Genomic DNA, 19,634 nt, shown 5'->3' on the forward strand with positions numbered 1-19,634 from the left:
AAACCAACAAAACAAACCACTGAAGAAGCTACCACTCAGAACAAAACTTTTCACACTTCACATTTTGCAGAATTATTTTTGACTAAAAAAATGCAATTAAAAAGCAGTGAAAGTTTAATGGAGGGCACATCAGATTGACATACATGAAAATAACTTACATAATTTAACTTTTCCTTTACAGAAGGGAACTTTAATTGCATTATGCATGTCCTTTTCCTAAAAGCTCTATACATTGACATATGGAAGAAGGCACAGAAGTATTCCTGATAAACAAGTACCATTTAAAATGCCCGGCTGCTGTAGGCCCCCTTGCATTCCTTGGACATTCCTTCTGTTATTGTTCATACCAGTCTAATGCTTGTGTTATTTGATGTTAATGTGATCACACCAGCATGTTGATCTCATTATGCACAGTAAGCAACTGGTCTCTAGCTAATCAGAATTCTGTATTCAAAGTTGAATAGCTGCAATTACCACTCAGGGCCCAAAGAGGGGCTACATTCATTTTGGGGTTGGAGGCAAGAAAAACAAATGAGGGCAACAACTAAGCAAAATGTAAGTGCAGCATCACAGGCCTTAAAAATAGGACTTGCACTGAATTGTGTTCAGAGCCATTTAAATGGCAATATTTTAATCATTTTAATGAAGATAAATGAAACAAAGCCCTTTATATAAACAGTTTATTTATTCTAAACAGCAACACAGACAGAATGCCATATAAACACAGAGGAAGTGATGCAGAATAAGGATGCTGGCTGACTTTGGATCTCGGAGGCTCTTAAGCAGTAACAGCCTGGTTTCTCAAAGATACAAAACCAAATTCAGTGAGGGAAGGGGGTGGAGGGCATGGGTTTTGTGGTTGGTGTGGTTTTTTTTCCATACAGCCAGCTAGAGGCTAAATATAGTTCTAACATTTTAAAGCATGCCTGCATCAGAGAGCAAAGGAACTAGAGATACTAGTGAATTTATAGAAGTATAAAAGTTTGAATTTTACAGCAGTTGAAATACTGACATCAATATTAAAATAAAAGCAAGTTTTACATAACAATCAAAAATACAAAAGACTGAAGGAAGAGACCCTGTATGAAAAAACTGGGGGCAATTCAGCAAATTTAGAACTGTATACAAGTGGCGAATATGGAAAATGGCACACATACAACCCCCTCCCCTAAGTGGATATTAATTGTACATAGCAACATTAGATTTTGCAAAAGTTTTGTAAACAAGTTCTTGCCAAACCAATCCCTTCCTTTTTAAGATGCTGCATGACAGATGCTTATGATGGTGCAAACTTCTTGGCTTGTGCTCGAACCCTCTTTTCATATTCCACTCTGTTTTGGCTGAACAGAAGAGAGGAAAAAGGGTAATTGTATCTTGAGAAATCAAGAGACTATATTACAGAGTTATTGTTCTAGTTATTTTCAATATGAAACCAAGTCATTGCTGAAGGCAATTAGACAGGAATTCACTGAACAGTGTAATACATTAAAGATTTTTCTGGACCATTACTCAGATAACTTCCTCTGGAGGGAAGTACTGTTTAACTAGTTACTTCCCAATCTCCATCTGTTGTCGAACGACTGTACTATTTGAATTCATACCACACCAGTATCTGAAAAGTTCTGTGCCTGCTCTTTCTCAAGGCCAGCTTTACCTTATATGTTAAGCATTTGTTTTCCACTCCCCATGTTAAGACCTGAAGTCATTAACAATTATAATTCACAGTATCCTAACAGTACGAAGTGGCTGAGGAAAGCAGTTCACTAACAGTGCACTTCATATGATTTTAAAGCACCATCTTTAATGCTTTGGAGGGAGAGAGAAAGAGGAAGTGCTCTTTAAGAAATGGGACAATGGTAACAGTATGGTAGCTTCAGCCTTCATTTATGAAGACCCCAACTCCCAGCATTAAGCTTATCCTGACCTCCAGTTCCAAAAGTTAGCTTAACATTCTGAAAAAACACTGTAGTTCCCCAAGCCTAGCTACAGAATTGTGACCAGCTATGAAGCCCCAGCCTCAATACATAAAAGGGCAAGTTGTTTTCTATTCTTGGACCAACAAGGGATGGCAGTAGCTTAGTAGAGCACCCATTTACATTCAGCACCATATTTTTTATTATTGGCCGTCAGAAGTGTCAAGTCAAGAGCCAAACAAAATTTTGTTACCATTCCTCTTGTACCAAGAGTAGTTTACAGTGAGTGGCTTTTGCAGACAGCTCTGCAGTAAAACTGAACTTAACTCTGCAGCTATGAAGGCTTGCTGCAGTAAAAGGAAACAACCAAAGGCAGCACATTATCTCCTCGGAAGTCAATAGTCTGGGGATAAGAAGAAACGAAGCAAACTGATTACACCAATGAACAGTTAGGAGTGACCAGACTGAAACCACTCCGGCTGCTGCTCAGAAACAGGCATATAGACCTTACTCTAAATTTTTTCTCACAGTTCTATTGTGTTGTCACATGGGAATACAACCCAGGTGCTGGACCTCACACCCTCAGAATCCACACAGAAGAATGCCTGCCGTACTAGACTGCACGCCTGCAGGACAGCAAGGGGGTCAGCACATTCGGAGTGCTGAAGTTAGGGTGACAGTACCAAAGCTATTCTGAGAATGAGAACAAGTATTCTTATTTGAATGCAAAACTTATTCTTGTATAGCTCACAGCTTGTCTAAAAACCTTAGAATCATAGAATAGTTAGGGTTGGAAAGGACCTTAAGATCATCCAGTTCCAACCCCCCTGCCATGGGCAGGGACACCTCCCACTAAACCATATCACCCAAGGCCTTGTCCAGCCTGGCCTTGAACACTGCCAGGGATGGAGCATTCACAACCTCCCTGGGCAACCCATTCCAGTGCCTCACTGCCCTCACAGTAAAGAATTTCCTCCTTACATCCAATCTAAACTTCCCCTGTTTAAGCTTTAACCCGTTACCCCTTGTCCTATCACTACAGTCCCTAATGAAGTCCCTCCCCAGCATCCTTATAGGCCCTGTTCAGATACTGGAAGGCTGCTGTGAGGTCTCCCCACAGCCTTCTCTTCTCCAGGCTGAACAGCCCCAGCTTTCTCAGCCTGTCTTCATACAGGAGGTGCTCCAGTCCCCTGATCATCCTCGTGGCCCTTTTCTCCACTTGTTCCAATGGTTCCATGTTCTTTTTATGTTGAGGACGCCAGAACTGCACACAGTACTCCAAGTGAGGTCTCACAAGAGCAGAGCAGAGGGGCAGGATCACCTCCTTCGACCTGCTGGTCACACTCCTTTTGATGAAGCCCAGGGTACGGTTGCTTTCTGGGCTGCAAGCACACACTGAAGCCAGCTCATGTTCATTTTGTCATCGACCATCACCCCCAAGTCCTTCTCCACAGGGCTGCTCTGAATCTCTTCTCTGCCCAACCTGTAGCTGTGCCTGGGATTGCTCTGACCCAGGTGCAGGACTTTGCACTCGGCATGGTTAAACTTGATAAGGCTGGCATCAGCCCACATCTATTTAAAACAGCCCTGTGTCTTCCCCACTATTTATCAACTGCCAAATTACAGATGCATATATAATCCTGCTTCTACCCACTATGTAGTAAGAGACATACTCTCAGACTGCAGAAATACAGTAACTCACCTAAAATACTATGCATGTCCAAAAGCCATGAAGAGGATAAATGGGAGACTATATATATATATTTATTTGAAGTAACAAAACTTATGTGCAATATGTATTCTCAGTGTTGTTTGTTTTTCTAGAAGCACGATAAAGCATAAAACAAGACTAGCAAAGATTGGGTTTGTACATATATATATATATATATATATATATATACACGCAGGTAGAAGCTGCTAAAAACCCCACATGAACTGTCTATACATGTATAAAACTAAATCATTTTGCCCAATATTCCTTCAGAAGTGGCTTAAAAAAAAGGGGGGGGGGGAGGGGGGGGAGGCGGGAGAGGGCCTTGCCTCCTTATTAGTGGCTCCTAAAATGCTGGTACAACTGTGGCCACCTAACTGTCCTCCATATGCACTCAGTCCCCATCTAGTCTTCCACTGATACTTAAATGACACGGAACAAAGCTTTTAATTAAATGTAAGACTTGCTACCCATCCCTAGGTTTCCTTTTCATTAGGATCCTATAACAGACATTTCTGGCATAGCCTGCATGTGAAGTCTCATGAAATGTGATTTTTCTAACTTGGCTCTCTCCCAACACCTGCTTTTCTGTCTGGAATGACAATTCCAGATTTCAATCTTGTCATTATTTCAGTAGTTGTCAGTGTCAAAAGAATTTGTTTAAAGTCTTTTGCTCCCCCAGAGATTCTGTATCAGCCCCAATGATCCATTTTTAAAGGTGAAGAAAGAAGCTCCCAGATGATCACTAGCCTATCACCAGTGCAAGCTTCATTCTGCTGAAGCTATGAGCTTTTTGTACTTCTTAACCTATTCTTTTGGAATATCTAGTTTTCACAAAATGCCACATATTTCCTACAGCAACCACAGCAGCTCTCCCTTCCCTTATAGGTACCTGTTACTAGACAGAAGTTAGAATCATAGAATAGTTCGGGTTGGAAAGGACCTTAAGATCAAGTTCCAACCCCACTGCCATGGGCAGGGACACATCACACTAAACCGTATCACCCAAGGCCTCATCCAGCCTGGTCTTGAACACTGCCAGGGATGGAGCATTCACAACCTCCCTGGGCAGCCCGTGCCAGTGCCTCACCACCCTAACAGGAAAGAATTTCCTCCTTATATCCAATCTAAACTTCCCCTGTTTAAGTTTTAACCCATTACCCCTTGTCCTGTCATTACAGGATTCCTACACTGTTACTCCTACACTGATGAATAGGACTTACCACCTAATTCAGTCTCCTCTACCAGTGGTCTCATAATTGTATCCCATCACTACTACTCAGCCTTTAGGGGAAAGGATTCTGTGTTTGGCTAGAACCAGGATGAAAATCAGTCTAACTGAAGGAGTCTTCACGCTTCATTGCTGTTGCAATGCTATTAAAAGCCCCACTAGCCTATTAACCATGAAGTTACCGTTTTGTTCAAGTTTAGCACAAACTAGGCATCTCCACAGGATATAAGTCACCAAGAAAATTCCCCTCATCATTCCTAAAAATATTAGCATGTTATACTGTAAGTAACAGACAGCTGTAGGCAGTATGAAGGCTTTCAAGCTGATAAACAAAGACACTTACCAGTAAATTGTGTAAGCCTCTGCTTGAGCTGGGTCTTGAATATTTGGTTCATTTAGAAGTTCTTGTATTCCTAACAAGATCTGTAGCAGAAGGAACAGAAGTAACATAGGCATGGATATTACTAAGAGACATTCAACAAAAAAACCCTTAGAAATCAACTGCAGAAACAGTGAATATCTTACATTCACATCAGATAAGCAAGCAAAGCAAGTAAAAGGGCTAAATATATGTCTAAGTACAAATAATGACCTGTTTAATTGTGATTGCTGGCCTCCAGTCCTTATCCTCCTCTAAGATGGAGAGACACACTGTGCCTGAAGGATACACGTTTGGGTGGAATAACGGTGGTTCAAATTTACCTGATGAGGAAGAGAGAATTACTTGCATGCAGCACTAAGACCAAGATCAGTGAGCTGGTTTATATAGGGCAGGAGAGCAATGGGCAAAGACACCCCTACCCCCAGAAAAAAACCCATACAGATTTCTGGTGCTATTAATATTGGTTTTCTTCTTGGCTCAGCCTGCACGTAAAGCAGTAACTTCATCACACCTGTGGTATCAGCCCAAGCAATGTAACACTGTTGTTGTGACCTGTAATCTTCTGGGTTAGGAATGGAAACTACCAAAATAGCCTGTAGTAGCTTTGTGATAAAGACCTTTTTAACCAATCCTGTCTTTACAGCCTCACATAGAACGGAATGCCCTTTGCTTATCTCTTCTCACTTTAAAATACTTCAAGTTCTACACAAACATGACTTGAGCTCCTAGCATTTTTTTCAGTTTCACATTTCCTTAATGTATAAACAAGAAGAACCAAATTCAACATGCAAGACTAAATCACTGAAGAATTAGGGTTGTGCAACTCTTCTTCTGCCACTCAATCCATATTCTGCCATTTCTTTAATCTTTACAGGCCTTAAATGCAACAGCCACTATGAAATATCTGCATGTAAATACAGTTTTCTAATTCATCTGACATCACTGAGCAGCTCATAAGCAAGATTTACTTGTGAAGTTCAGTAAGAACTCAGAAGCTGCATTGGTATGAAGTCTTACCAGTCACATATACATCCTATTTTAAGGCATGGCAGTTCATTTAACACTCGCACGATGGGCTAGTTGGTGTTTCTCAAGATATTAACATTAATTATTTTCTAGTTTAAACATGTTTCCTTGTGTATTTAGGTGGTAACAAAAGGAGTTGCCAAGACAACCGATACAGCTGAAACACTAAAATGAAATGAGAAATGAACCACTGTCAAAACAGCCATCTGTATTCACTGTCATTGATTTGAAATGGAAGCCAGTTTGAGAAAGAAAAATTAGGCGAGGCAATAAATACTTTCAGATTTCTAAAGTAAGTACTTTTGAGATGGGATAAGGAAAACTCAAAAAAACTCAAACGCGGGTACCTGAAGATAATCTGTTGCACATAGTGTCAGAAAAAGAACAGATCCATATTTTAGAGCAAATTGATGAAAAGGTTAAAAGTTGATGAAACTTTTGCTATTTACTATTTTTTCTGAGTTCTTGCCTTCTGAGTTCTTGGCTTAGAAGACCAACTTAACGTTAAGAACACGCAAACAGCTTTGGTCTAACAATGCCTACCTGCCAGTTTCCAAACAGTACTGATCACGTAGCGAACACCTCAAGTGCTGCTTTTGTCAAACTTGGAGGAAAGACACACAGTAATTACCCTCCCATCACAATTTTGTTATACTGAGCCCTTAACTCATTTCATTGCAACTTTCTAAATGCAAAGTGATGGGTGGTGAAAAAAGAAAAAAAGCAACTTTCTGTTAAAGAAAAGATATCTGTAAGAAAGTAATAACCATTCATAGAACTTCGTGGACTAGTTTAACACTGTTCCAACAAATCTGTGGGTTTTAGCCATTTTACTTACATTTTGGGGGTGAAGAAGGATAATCATCCTTGAAAAGCATCCGTAATTTAAATAAGCCTCCTTCCCATGGTGTCTATAAGGAGTTAAGGTAGAGCTTAGATTACAGCAAAGAGAAGTCAAACTTCTGGAAAAAAGCTTATCAGCAATATAATTTCTCAGACAAAGTGCAAGACATCCTTTTGCTATACAGTAGGAAACAGCTGTCCAAAAATGTAGCATGCTGTCTAGGCCGAGACAAGTTATCCTACCTATACAATGAGCTGAAGAATTAAACCCCTGCTTTTCCACTTCATTACAGCTAGTAATTGTTGCTGAGTCTTCAACAGAGCCAGGATCATTGGTGGTAATTCCATAAACAAGTAAAATTTTCATAGTACACAGATGAACAGAATACTTATGAAGTTTTACATGTGTCCTGGTTTCAGCTGTATTGGAATTAATTTTCTCCCCAGTAGCTGACACGGTGCCTAGTAGCTGGTCCTAGTGCTGGTTTTGGCTTTAATATGAGAATAATGTTGATAAACAACAATGATGGTTTAGTTGTTGTTCAGTAGCGCTTACCCTGATCAAGAATTTTTCAGTCTCTCATGCTTTGCAGTGAGAAGGGGCACAAGAAGCTGGGAGTAAGCAGAGACAGGACACCTGACCAAAACTAGCCAAAGGGATATTCCATACTACACCATGTCATGCTGGGGATTGAATCTGAGGGGAGTTACCTGGAAGGGACTGATCACTGCCCTGGTCAGGTTGGTTATCGCTCAGCAGGTGCTGAGCAATTGCACTGTGCAGCAATGCTGATTTTCTGAATTTTCTCCTTTTCTTTGTTGTTGTTCCCTACTACTATTATTGTCAGTATTGTTATTGTTGGTATTACTTCTATTATCCTTAGATTTTACTTAATTTCATTTATGAAACTGTTCTTATCTCAACCCACAGGTTTTATATTTTTCTGATTCTCCTGCCCATCCCACCTGCGAAGGCAGGAAATGAGCTACCAGCTGGGCTTAAATCATGCAAGATGATACATGTTCACTGAGGAAGGTGGAATTATACCCCCACTTAAAATAAGTTTGAAAAGATAGGCTATGGATACACCCCTTAAGCACGTGGATGTAAATGGCTTCTATTTTGCCTCATGAGAACGTGGCTAAAACCCACAAACTAACAAAAATTTAGACAGCCCTCTCTAGTACCACTACAGTTAATATGAGGTTCACTAGCCTGAACTAACCCTGTCTGCACTTGGTAGCAAGCAGTTTCACAGATTCCATCTTTTTGGGTTACAGAAGCTTTTTATCCCCGTCAGAAACTAGGAAGAGCACTGATAAGAGCAGTTCCCATGCTACAGACAAAATAGGATGGCACTATTCAAAAAGTTCACATAGTCTAGAAAAAGCATCCCACAGAGCACAAAAAGGCTGTCTCAAAAATATATTTCCTTGTCATCTGAGTAGGAAATATGGGGGGAAAAAAAAAAAAAAGCCTATCTTCTGACAAGCAGATCTCTGGTAACTGTAGAAACAGAGAAAAGCTTCTCATGTATGTGAAATTCAGACCCCTTCTCTAACTTGCCCTTCCTATGGAAACCGCAGTGGAAGCAAGTGTTAATTCTTTAAAATGAACGTGAGTAAAAATCAAATCCTATCCTCAGGAGCAGCCAGGTATGTTTGAAGACCACATAAGGAGGACATCCCCAATTCTTTTCTAGCATTGTTATATAATTTTTAGCAGAAGAAAAAAAAAAAAAAAAAAAGGTAAACAAACAAAGAGCAAACAAACACATACCCCCTCCCCCCCCCCCCAAAGCATTCCATTGTAATTGGTATTCATTGTGCAAATTCTCAAGCTGGAATAGGAAGAAAATGTGCTGTGAATACCAAAGTAACCATGTTTCAGAAAGCAAGTCCGTTTCATTTCATTTGCTATTGTATATTTGAAGAACTTGTTCTGAACAGCTGTAGTCAGTTGTTAACAACTAGAAATATTTATTCTCCGATATTTCCCAGAGGAAACAAGCTTGCCCATTTAGAAGAGAGGAGCCTTTTGGTATGATGAACTCTTCCCATTCTGTTTGCTTTCACTCACAGGGGAAGACAAATAGCTTTTAATTATTTCTTCAAGTAGAACACCAGACAGTCAATCAAGTTCTTACTGTCTTTCTCACAGAGCAACATACCTTACAGATGAAAGACAGCAGATACTCAAAAGCCTTACTAAGATAATAGTATGACAGAAAGATTGTATTGTGTAACTGGACAGGTTACAGATGTTCTTGGAGTAAGATTCTGGGTAGTTAACAAGCGATTTGCTGTTAAGAAAAAAGAGAACAAAGATATCCCAGGACTAACACCACTTCAATTTTTGATCTGACTGACGAGAAATCATTTCGGTGGTTTCAGCTACTCATGTGTCTCAGGGGAAGCAGGTGCAGTACAGCATGCCTCCAAACACAAAGGCAACAGAGAGCCTCTGGCTGCTCTGGTAGAGACAAACAAGGCACACTGCTTCTAGTTAGACAGCATTTTTACTCAAGTGAAAATGCCAATTTTTAAAATATCAGGAATCACATGAGCAAAACTAACCTTTTCCTGGTGTGATGCATTTCCTAGGATGCAAGATGTTGGCTTTAAGGATCTTGTTTGCTCCATTTTGTGGCTTGTAACACATTAGAGCACTAGCATGAAGATACTATATAGGTATTTAGAAGTAACATCATGATAAAGTACATAACTGGCTATGATGAGGGATAATCTTGTTTTGGCAGAATGCAAGTGGATGAGTCTTACCCCTTTCTTTCCTGGAATAGCACACTCCCAGTTCATTAGATTCATTGTGCCATCTGGATTTTTCGTGGGTACTGCTACAAATCCCTGAATTGAGGCAAAAAGCCAAAGGGTGAGGATTTTGGAAGATGTACTTGGAGCACTTCATGACATATTTTATCTTTACAGTTATTTCTTTTTGCACTACGTAGCTTTAAATTTATTTTTTTTAATTAAATACCAAAGCAATATAAGAAAAATCACATCAGGGTAGAAAATGAAAAAAAACTCTTCATCAGAACTCCAAACCAACTGCAGAGTCAGAAATTTCACAGTTCTCATACTTACAAATGGATGATCTTTTCTCCAGGCTTTTCTCTCCTGTGCCAGTCTGCTAAGAGCTATGCCAGACATATTCACAGTCCTTCTAAAAGAAAATAATTGCTTTCAGTATAAACTTTTCCTTATAGCATAAGCAACACACTGTACTATCTGTCTGTAAGCCATGCTCACTCAGGAGTTTCAATGTGTGTTTCCAAGACGCACATTTTTGCACATCCTGCAGAAGTTAACATCAGGAATAACATCAAGTTTCCCCACATCAGCAACCTCTTAGTTACTGGTCTTGACCTACAAAATACTATCCCCACCTTGTGTTTTATATCTGTATCACATCTTAGAAACTACTTCGACAGTAGCTTGGCAACAGAAACACTATTAGTAATGAGAAAACCATTCAGACATCCTACTTGCATAACTGATAAACACGTATCTATCTCCTTCCGACACCACAAAAAGTTCAGCTGTCTTCTGTAGGCAAACATCGGCATTGCTCCTGTCTCTGGCAAACAGAGGAACAATGTATGTTATTTTTAGACTGAAAATTCCTTTTGAAAGCCAGTATTCTACACAAAAGCAATAAAGACACAGCAATTAACAAGATCATCTCAGTTTCACAGCCATGCCACTATAGAACTTGTAGACAGCAATACAGAAGAGAGCTCAGCAGTACAGAAGAGCACTCAGGAATAGCCACTGGCCCACTCATTCTACAAAGCAGGTTTTAAATTCCAGTATAAACTGTATGATCTTTCTACACTTCCACTGCCTTACTGACAGCCAACCATGTCTTACTTGGTGACTGAGACTACAGAAGAAACACATACAGCACAGGTTACTGCTACAGATGACACAAGAACAGTTCTAGCCACAATGGCTGCAAGAGTGGTCCCTTCAGATTCACGGAGGATCCTCCATTCACCCAGAACAGTAACCAAAGTGGGAGTTTATTTTTCACTGTCCAACTGTATCTAAACCTAGGGTTTCATTAGCCACATGGCCAAAACAAACTCCAGTGAAGATTTTTAATCCTCCTCCCTACTGCTCTTCTACCCATTTTAAATAAGAGCTCATAATTGGCAGTTGGAGAAGTCAGGTCAATTTATTCTCAACTCCTCACATAGCGAGCAAGCCTTTATGACAGCCAGGAGAGTAGAATTCTTCCACCAAACAAACTCACAGAATTAATGAATGTTATCACTCCATTAAAATAAACATGTAAGCACTCACCAGTAATTAAGCAAAGCTCACATTCTATTACTATGTAATTACCTGTAAAAACATTGCAGTCTATTACTAGAACCATATGAATTGTAGCTCACAAAGATCCTTATTTTAAAAGTCTCACACATCATTTAACATGATGCTCATGCTTAAAAGATTAACCAAGCACTAACCTATTCCATGCATGTACATACCGCTTCAGATTTTAGCCTGTTGACACGCAGATGTGGGATCACTGAAAAGATACCACAAGAACAAAAAACCCTCTCTCTTATGCAAATTATACAGGGAATAGTTTTAAGGATTTTGTGAGTCCATGCGCATTAACAAATGTCAATGAGCTATTGAGCATACATCAGAATTTCAGGGGTGCTTCCATCTGGTGGTTCCCTGTACGAACACAAACCTACCCCTAAGAATTTGAGAAACTCTGCTTATAAACCACTCCAATGTCATTCGATAGTTCAACAACTCAGCTGCCTCTGCTGCCAAGACACGCCTTACAGGATACTTTCCAATACGTGAATTGTATTTCCTGTGGCCAACAGCCAATTAATGACGCTCACCTAAGGGGGAACGCCAACTTCTCAGAGCACATAAACAACCTGTGTCCTGCCGTGCATCACCAATCAATAACCACTTCACGGGCAGGGGGGAGAGGGTGTCCCACTTGCTTTGCAGCTGCTCATGCACCACACTCCGTCCTAGTAAATTAAACTTCCCCCCCCCCCCCCCAAGTTCTATGAATACCTTTTCAAGTTTTGGGACATTTGTCTTGGTTAAGCACTGACAGGATACATCCAAAATTTCAGTGTGTATGAGACACAAGGGGCTTCATGTATATGGCCTCCACAGATTTTGGTTACCCTGACAAGGGCAAACATCTAAAACATCACTACAAACTACTACCAACAACAGATTAGAGACAAAAACGACTGAAAGCCCACTTCAAAAATTAAGCTCCTGTTAGGTAAGCATCCCCTCACAAGCAAATCAGTCTATTAACAAATGGCCAGTACATACTCTCTAGCAGCACTTCAATAGAAGAATTTAACTTTAGTTCTCCTGGAGCTTGAGATAGGACAGAGACTGACCACCTCAGTATGTATTTTGGTTTTAGACATTATGAAGGAACAGGAGTTGAGTATTAAAGCTGAAGATATGATATTCTCACTGCTACTTTTAACTTCTTTAGTGATTTATGTGTATGATTTGTTTGGGGTTTTTTTCATCTCTCTCCTTTGGAACAGAAGCGTGCCCAAATATCTGTACATGAACTTTAGCTCTTGTAAGCTTTCGAAATACCTCACAAATGCAAGAAGTCTCAGTTAACCTGAAATTGTTACAATTTAAAAGCAAATGCACAAGCACAGCACATCCCACCAAAATAACACAAACAAATAACATCTCTCTCCTCCCCACCCAGTTCTTAGGGTTTTAGTTGTGTTGGGTTTTGTGGGTTTTTTTTTTTTGTTTTTCTTTAAATTGCATCAAATTTGTTTTCTTCACCCCCAAAATTTACTGCTATTGAATTCCCAGCACAATTATGCGCTACGTCACTGGGAGGAACACAAACTTTTGCGCTGGAGGAACTATACCAAGCCTACCTTACACAGACCTAACAGACCACTCTTCACATTTTGTTTGGTTTTAATCCCTCCTTAACACAGCCCAGCTTTAAGAGGTAGCAACATCCCTTTTAATGCTATGAATTCATTAGAAAATTAACACAAACTTCCAAATTCACTCAGGAGCTCAACTCTGCTGCTGCTACTACCAGCTATTTTGGAAAGAACAAAACCAAACCAACAGACTCACAGGAACAAACTACGTTCCCTAGCACATCATCTTACCCATCTATACCTTCTGGGGAGTAGGGGACCCTACTTCCACACACAAAAGCTTCTTGCAAAGAAGCATTCCTGTTCCACACGAACAGCTATCACACCCACAATTCCGGCCCATGACAAGTCTCTAAACACACCAACGATGTGCTTTTTAAGTCTCAAAAACTTTCAATAGCTCTTATTAATTCCAAACAGCGAGGGGGGAAAAATCGTTAACATTCCTAGCCTCACATTTTTACTTTGCAGGTTAAATACTGACACAGGGGGGATATATAAAAAAAAAAAACAACCAAAAAAAAGACAACTGGAGTAGTCTGCCCTCCTGAGAGTGGAGAAAGCCAAGGTCTGACATTTAATCAGAGTGCTCCAACTCTGGACTGGACTGGAAAGTCTCTTCCTGTCTGCGGCATGAAAAGACAGAGGCGGTACCAGCCCAACGGCTACCCGAGTCGCAGAACAACAAAAGGAATCGCACAGCCGTACGTATCGGTGCGGGGTGTTCCCGCGGCCGAGCCCTGCCTGCCTCCGCCGAGGGCCGCTGCGAAGAGGCCACAGCCAACGTCCGAGGCCTACACAGGGCACCCCGGCGTCCGCCCGCTCCCACCTGGGCGTATACTCGTCGGGGCGGGGGCCGTTTCGCGCAGACCCGGTGGTACGCAGACCTTCTCAGAGAACTTGGCCCGCGGCGACGGAGGCCTCCGGGGGCGGGCCGCGGGAGACGCAGAGCCCGCCTCAGGCGGGCAGCAGTGTGCTGGCAGGCCCCGTCTCACGGCCTCAACAGAAACCACCAGGCCCGCATGCCCCGCAGCCGCCCGTCCCTTCACGACACAGGCAGCGAGCGCCACCCCACGTCCCCTTCACTCAGGCCCCGGGGCCGCCTGCGAACCGCGCCAGGCCACACCGTCCCAGGCCCCGCGCCCGACCAGGCCTCACCGTGATCGGCCGCAGCACTCGCTCGTGTCCCGGATTGAAGCGGCAGCGAATGACCCGGATGTTCCCGACTCGGCTCCCCCCCTTTGTCTCTGGTCCGGAGTTTCCCTCCCTCCCTCCCTCCCTCCCTTCTCGGTGCGGAGCGCGGTCGTACCGCGTGTCCCTCAGCCCGACCCGTCCGTACCCCCGCGCCGGCGCGGTATGACCCTAAGCCCAATCCGTCCACCACGCTTTACGCATCCTCACTGAGCAGGACCCAGAGGTGACCAATATAATGCCTGAGCAGGGAGAGCGGGAAGGAGCTCAGCCGGGCTCTGCCCAGCCTCGCCGCTCCCCTCCAGCCTCCGCCGGGAGATCGAGCAAAGTTTTACCTCGGGCGCCACGAGTCCCCCGCGCCCCGACCGTCCCCGGTCCCTCAGAGTGCGCTAGCCCGATTCTGGCGGCACGCTCCCGAGCTCGGCCGAGCACCCCCACCCCCGTCCCCGGCCCCGTCCCCGTCCCCCCCTTTACCCCCCCACTGCGCCCAGCCGGGCCTCTGATTGGAGAACAGGCCCCTCTGCCTGGGCGGGGCTTTCGCATGTGACGGGCAGGAAGGAGAGCCTATCAGAGGGAACAGGGGGCGGGGCCAAGCGTCCCGCCCTCGGTCGGTCCGAGGTCGTGTCGGGGGCCGCTGGAAGCCCCGGGAGCGGCCGTGGTTTCCTGTGATGCAGCCTTTGTGCTGCCGAGATCTGAACAGCGGCGCGCATCATGCTTTCAGTTTCTTGTTTCCCGTTGGGTTTTGGGGGGTGGGGGTGTTTCTGATCGGGTTTTAGCAATGCCTCTGTAGTGGTGTGAGTCGCGTTCTGTTCTCATCTTTATTTTTCTGATTTTAATGAAACAGAAGCAATTTAAGTGCTGAAACCTCCTCTTGGCCATGCCTTGCAGTGGTTTATTGAGCTGTGTTCTATGCAGCGTTAAAGTTCAAAATGGTTCATCTTCTTAGGAACCTTGTTGCCCAATATCCCACCTAGTGAGCAGGCACCGGCAAGTGATTATCTTGGGCACATTTAAATACCTACTGGAGAAACTCTGTTTCTTCATAACCCCAGGCAGGCAACTGGGGTTGCCAGGCAGGCAACTGGCATCTAAGGCTGGCAGAATGAATCTAGGCACTGCTGGATGTTTAGTTTATATTTTGTTCAATTTCACTTTTAAAATTCCCATTTAAATTTTTATTTCCTTTTTGCTTTTTGTATCACTTCCAACACAATGTAGAATCCTTCTACTGGCAAAGATACCACAACAGTAGATTGCCTAATGGGGAGAGCATGGGTATGGGATCTTCATCACTTGGGGCTTTAAAGGCAAGTTAGACAGTGGGTGTTACAATTGTTGCTATTCCTGCTTTTAGCCAAGGGGACAAGCTCTTTTCAGGCTTTTTTCCCTCTGAACAATTCCTGTTCTCGGTGACATTTATTTTGGTTTGTATCCTACAGAAGGGATGCAGAAGGTGAGTATTCTTTTTGGCTTTACCTCTGTAGGCTGGTCTCAAGAAAATCATCAAGCTGAAAAAGCAATGGATGTTGCTTGACATAACAAGATCTTTGTTTAAACCTCAAATCTGTGTCAACTAGCTAATGTTATAAGGCATCTTATTGCCAGCAGAGATGGAAAAGGTTTAACTGCTTCCAAAGCTTTCACAGACCTTTCTGTAACAGCTCATCAACAAAATCTCTCATTCCAGGATGGGTCTGAGTTTGTCCTTGGAATCGCACATCGGCCAAGTGCAGAGAAAGAGTTGAAAATTACTTTGGATTCACCTCCACTGGTGAGGACTGGCCTGAGGCTCGACTTCCTCCCTCGAAGGTGGGTGATTTCAGCATCTTCCTATTGCAGTGAGAAATATGAAAAGTGGCATATCACAGAAAAGCCCAAGAATGAAAGCAATGATTGCACTTTCATGTAAACAGATCAAATCCTTGGGCCACTTGCCCTGTTCTCATCAAGTCCTCATTTACCTTCTCTCTGTAAATTATTTAACAGTAATTATGTTCTCTTGGAATGAACGCTTCCTGTTCACATTTGTGCTTTAGCCAATAATGTATCGCAAGGATGTAGAATGGATACCTGTCTGCCTGTGGGCCAGCTTTCTCTTTTCCTAATGCATGAGCACCTATGGCAGCATCTGCCTTAATTTCTTTATTCCTTTTAACTAGTTAAGTGCTGGAGAAGAGATGGAAGACAGCAGCTATGTGTACAGAAAGCATCCCGGCAATCACAAATTACTTGGGGAAACAGGAGCTTCAAAGATTTTCATGAGAACACCAGTTGCAGGCTGATTCATTGAACAGTCACTGGATGCCATCTCACTAGGATGTTACTTGGTGAAAATCTATTTTGAATGTCTGGTGGTGTCTTTGCACTAATTTGGAACAGAAACTTTCAGCAGGGATTGTTAAAGTGCTGTGGTGGCTATGCCAAATCAGACTAAATATCACTCTAGCTAAGAAAACTTTTGCCAGTAGCAAATGACCATAGTAGAACCATGACAAACATGTACTCCCCTGTATACTTTTCCCAGTGATTCCAGTGACATTACCAAAAGCAATGAGTTTTAGGGGAAGCTGTTAACACACTGCTTTACAGGATTTATCTCATGTGATTGTGCAGATTCCAGACTTGGGGAACATCACATAAATACAGACTATGCCTTTCTGACTGTCACGCAAGACTTCAGCACAGTGAAAGGTGAATTTGCATGATCATCTTCATCTTTCTTAAGTGAAACTTCCTGCTGAAAGGGAAGCTAACTCCAAATAAACTCTGAATGTTATAAAAGATACAAACAGGATGTTAGTGGCTTACTTGTTTATGTCCTCTTTATTAACTGGTTTCTGGTTGAGGGTACACATGCTCTCACTTTTGCTAACTGATGAAAAAACTTGAAGCAACAGGTATGTATAGTAAGAATTTGGATTTAAAGTAGTGCTGGTTGACAGTAAAGTGCAAATACTTTTAGTAGGACAGTGATAAAAACAGATGCACATGTTGTTAACTTCTATTAGAGATGTTAGTACTTATTTTAGTAAAATTCAAATGCAATTTGAATCATTTTAGTAAAATGACACCATCTTACCAAAGCTGGGGAATATATAAGGAAATATTAGAATGTGCTTTGCATTTAAAACTGATTAAATTGTTAAGATGAAATTCACCTCATATATAACTGTACAGCCTCTAAGATTTTAGAACTCACAGGTCTTAGCTTCTCATACTTAATTCTTACTCGCAGTTTGGAAAATAAAAGCAGTCCAGTGGTCTTCTCAGTGCTAATACTGAATTATGAACTTTCCTATTTTTGTAGAAGGCAGAGCTGTCAAACTGCCTGAATAATTTCACCCAAATGTACTCGGTACTTAATCATTTACTTCCTTCACCCATTTCTATCTTCAAAACTTTTGCTCCAAGCATGTACTAAATAGCTTCTTGTTTACATTTCTTATGCTATACGTTGGCCTTATTACGAAATGTCAATTTCAGTTGTCAATTTCAATTTTTCAGACAAAAGCTTTTATATTAAAAAGCAAAAGTACTGGATATAAAATAGATCTGAGAAGTTAGGCGGGTTATTTGGGAGCTGTTTGAAAGAAAACGTATGCAAAGTGGTTAAAACTTGGTACATGGGCATATTTCCTGTGATTGTATATCCAGAGGGGACTATTTCCAACTATAATGATCAGCAATAGTAATAGTAAATGCAAAGGAAAATAGCTTAATTTCCCAGTGGATATAAATCTGAATAAACATGACTTTTTTTCCTGACATCTTTGGGACAGCAGGCAAGGATGTTTCTGCTTTCCAAAGGAAAAATATTATTGCTTTGAATCACTGCACAAAAATGCAACTACATTTTATATCTGAAGTGCTACACTAGGAATGTCAGTGAAATTATGCTGTCACTGTCAACATTAATGGATTTAGAAAACAAAGATTTAAGACATCAGACTTTAAAAGGGAAAAACAGGTTTATTTCATGCAGTTTACAATACACTAGTGTTATGAAAAGGAGGTTAAAAAAATATCCACACACATTTTAGCTGTATGTTTGTTTTAAAAATGATGGTTAACTGTAACCACCTTCAAATGATTTGGGAAGCCCTAGCAGTATTTTATCCAGGGAAATTCCATGGATTCAGTTTCTTGTCTATGTCTGTGCTAAGAGTTCTGGCTAATGCGAAAGCATTAAAACCAGATCAAAACTCAAACTTTGCTGCAGTAAGAACACTTCAGAGATAATGAATTGGCACAAAATAGTGTTATTGCTAATCCACTATCCAGGAAATAACGTTGCAAGTATGGCCACTTGGATAATAACACAAACAGCTGATGCACAGCTAATGTTGAGACCAGTGACTTCGGAGAAGAGTTTAAAAAAACAAGTAACATCTCCAGAATTGGGTAGGTGGGCTTAGAGAGTCCATGGGAAATAGCTCTCCCATAGGAAGGCTCAAGTGAAACTTAGAATGGAAGCAGGTGGAAATAGTTGCCATTTGATGCTCCTTCAGTTTGGTGACCTTGTTTCAGTTTCAGGTAGAAACCTTGTCGAAGACTTGTTTCAGTTTCAGGTAGATAGGCTGCAACATTTCTCTTACAGTGCCTTGGCACTTGCTTCATCCTAGCAAGTACACATGAGCCAAGTTAAGTTTGAGTAAAGCTGTTCATAAGCTTTTGGAAAATCCTCAGAAGGAGCAAGAATCATGCACATAAATACATTAACTCTTACATTTCAGATGACCAGACCTGGAAATCTCAACAGGTGCCAGGTCAAGTCAAAATTTAGGCTCAGCTTTCTAAGGTCTCTTCACCCCCAAAGTAGCAAAATAACTTTCTAAAAGGTCTCTCTCATTATAGCAGTTATTAACACACAACATCCTAAAAAGAACCCTTTGATGGGCCCAGAAAACTATGTTTGCAGCAGTATCTATTCACAGGACCTTTGAGTTTATGCCTCAGCAGACCTTGCTAAAGTAAAGGGCAGCTAAGCAACAATTTCCTGGGGCAGAATCATCTCAAGGTCTCTCTGTCACCAATGCTGCTCATGAGAGTTGTCAGATTTCAGCACGGGCAATAACAAAGTGCTGGGCAAGTGTACTGTCTTCTCTGACCAAGGTGGATACTGAAATTCCAAACCATATATGAACACTTATATCTGCAACTGCTTCAGCCATTTGTAAAGATGACTTTGGAGTGTGTGAGTTGAAAGAAAACCAGAGCAGCTGCTTTTTAAATGTTATGTGTGTCCGGAACTTCAGATTAGCCCTGGAAAGGATTTTTAGCCCTTAGCATTTCTGCACTGAAAATGGAAAGAGTTCCTCTGTCTGACACTCATTTAAGAAAACTGAACAGTAAGATCTACTTAGCCCTTTAAAGCCTCAGTTCAGTAAGAAGCCTT

General features: G+C 41.7%; 1 protein-coding gene across 3 annotated transcripts; it reads right to left on the reverse strand.

The window, feature by feature from the left end:
• Nucleotides 1-666: 666 nt before the first annotated feature.
• On the reverse strand, nt 667-14,611 carry UBE2I (ubiquitin conjugating enzyme E2 I). Of its 3 annotated transcripts, none has more exons than XM_061349090.1 (7): nt 14,575-14,611; nt 10,212-10,290; nt 9,888-9,971; nt 7,102-7,174; nt 5,448-5,557; nt 5,199-5,278; nt 667-1,340 (listed from the first exon to the last, which is right to left on the reverse strand). In XM_061349090.1, exons 2-7 carry the CDS (start codon nt 10,275-10,277, stop codon nt 1,277-1,279), a joined length of 477 nt encoding a protein of 158 aa, XP_061205074.1. In that variant the 5' UTR covers nt 10,278-10,290; nt 14,575-14,611; the 3' UTR covers nt 667-1,276. The 3 variants fall into 3 exon arrangements, with proteins under 3 accessions (XP_061205074.1, XP_061205073.1, XP_061205071.1); XM_061349089.1 differs by lacking the exon at nt 14,575-14,611 and adding an exon at nt 14,207-14,366 and having other exon boundaries at nt 10,212-10,287; XM_061349087.1 differs by lacking the exon at nt 14,575-14,611 and adding an exon at nt 14,207-14,361.
• Nucleotides 14,612-19,634: the final 5,023 nt, after the last annotated feature.

The sequence above is a fragment of the Neopsephotus bourkii genome, unplaced genomic scaffold (genome assembly GCF_033783945.1).
Source record: "Neopsephotus bourkii isolate Nb327-2 ecotype Australia unplaced genomic scaffold, CSIRO-AGI_Nbou_v1 NB_384, whole genome shotgun sequence".
NCBI lineage: Eukaryota > Metazoa > Chordata > Aves > Psittaciformes > Psittacidae > Neopsephotus > Neopsephotus bourkii.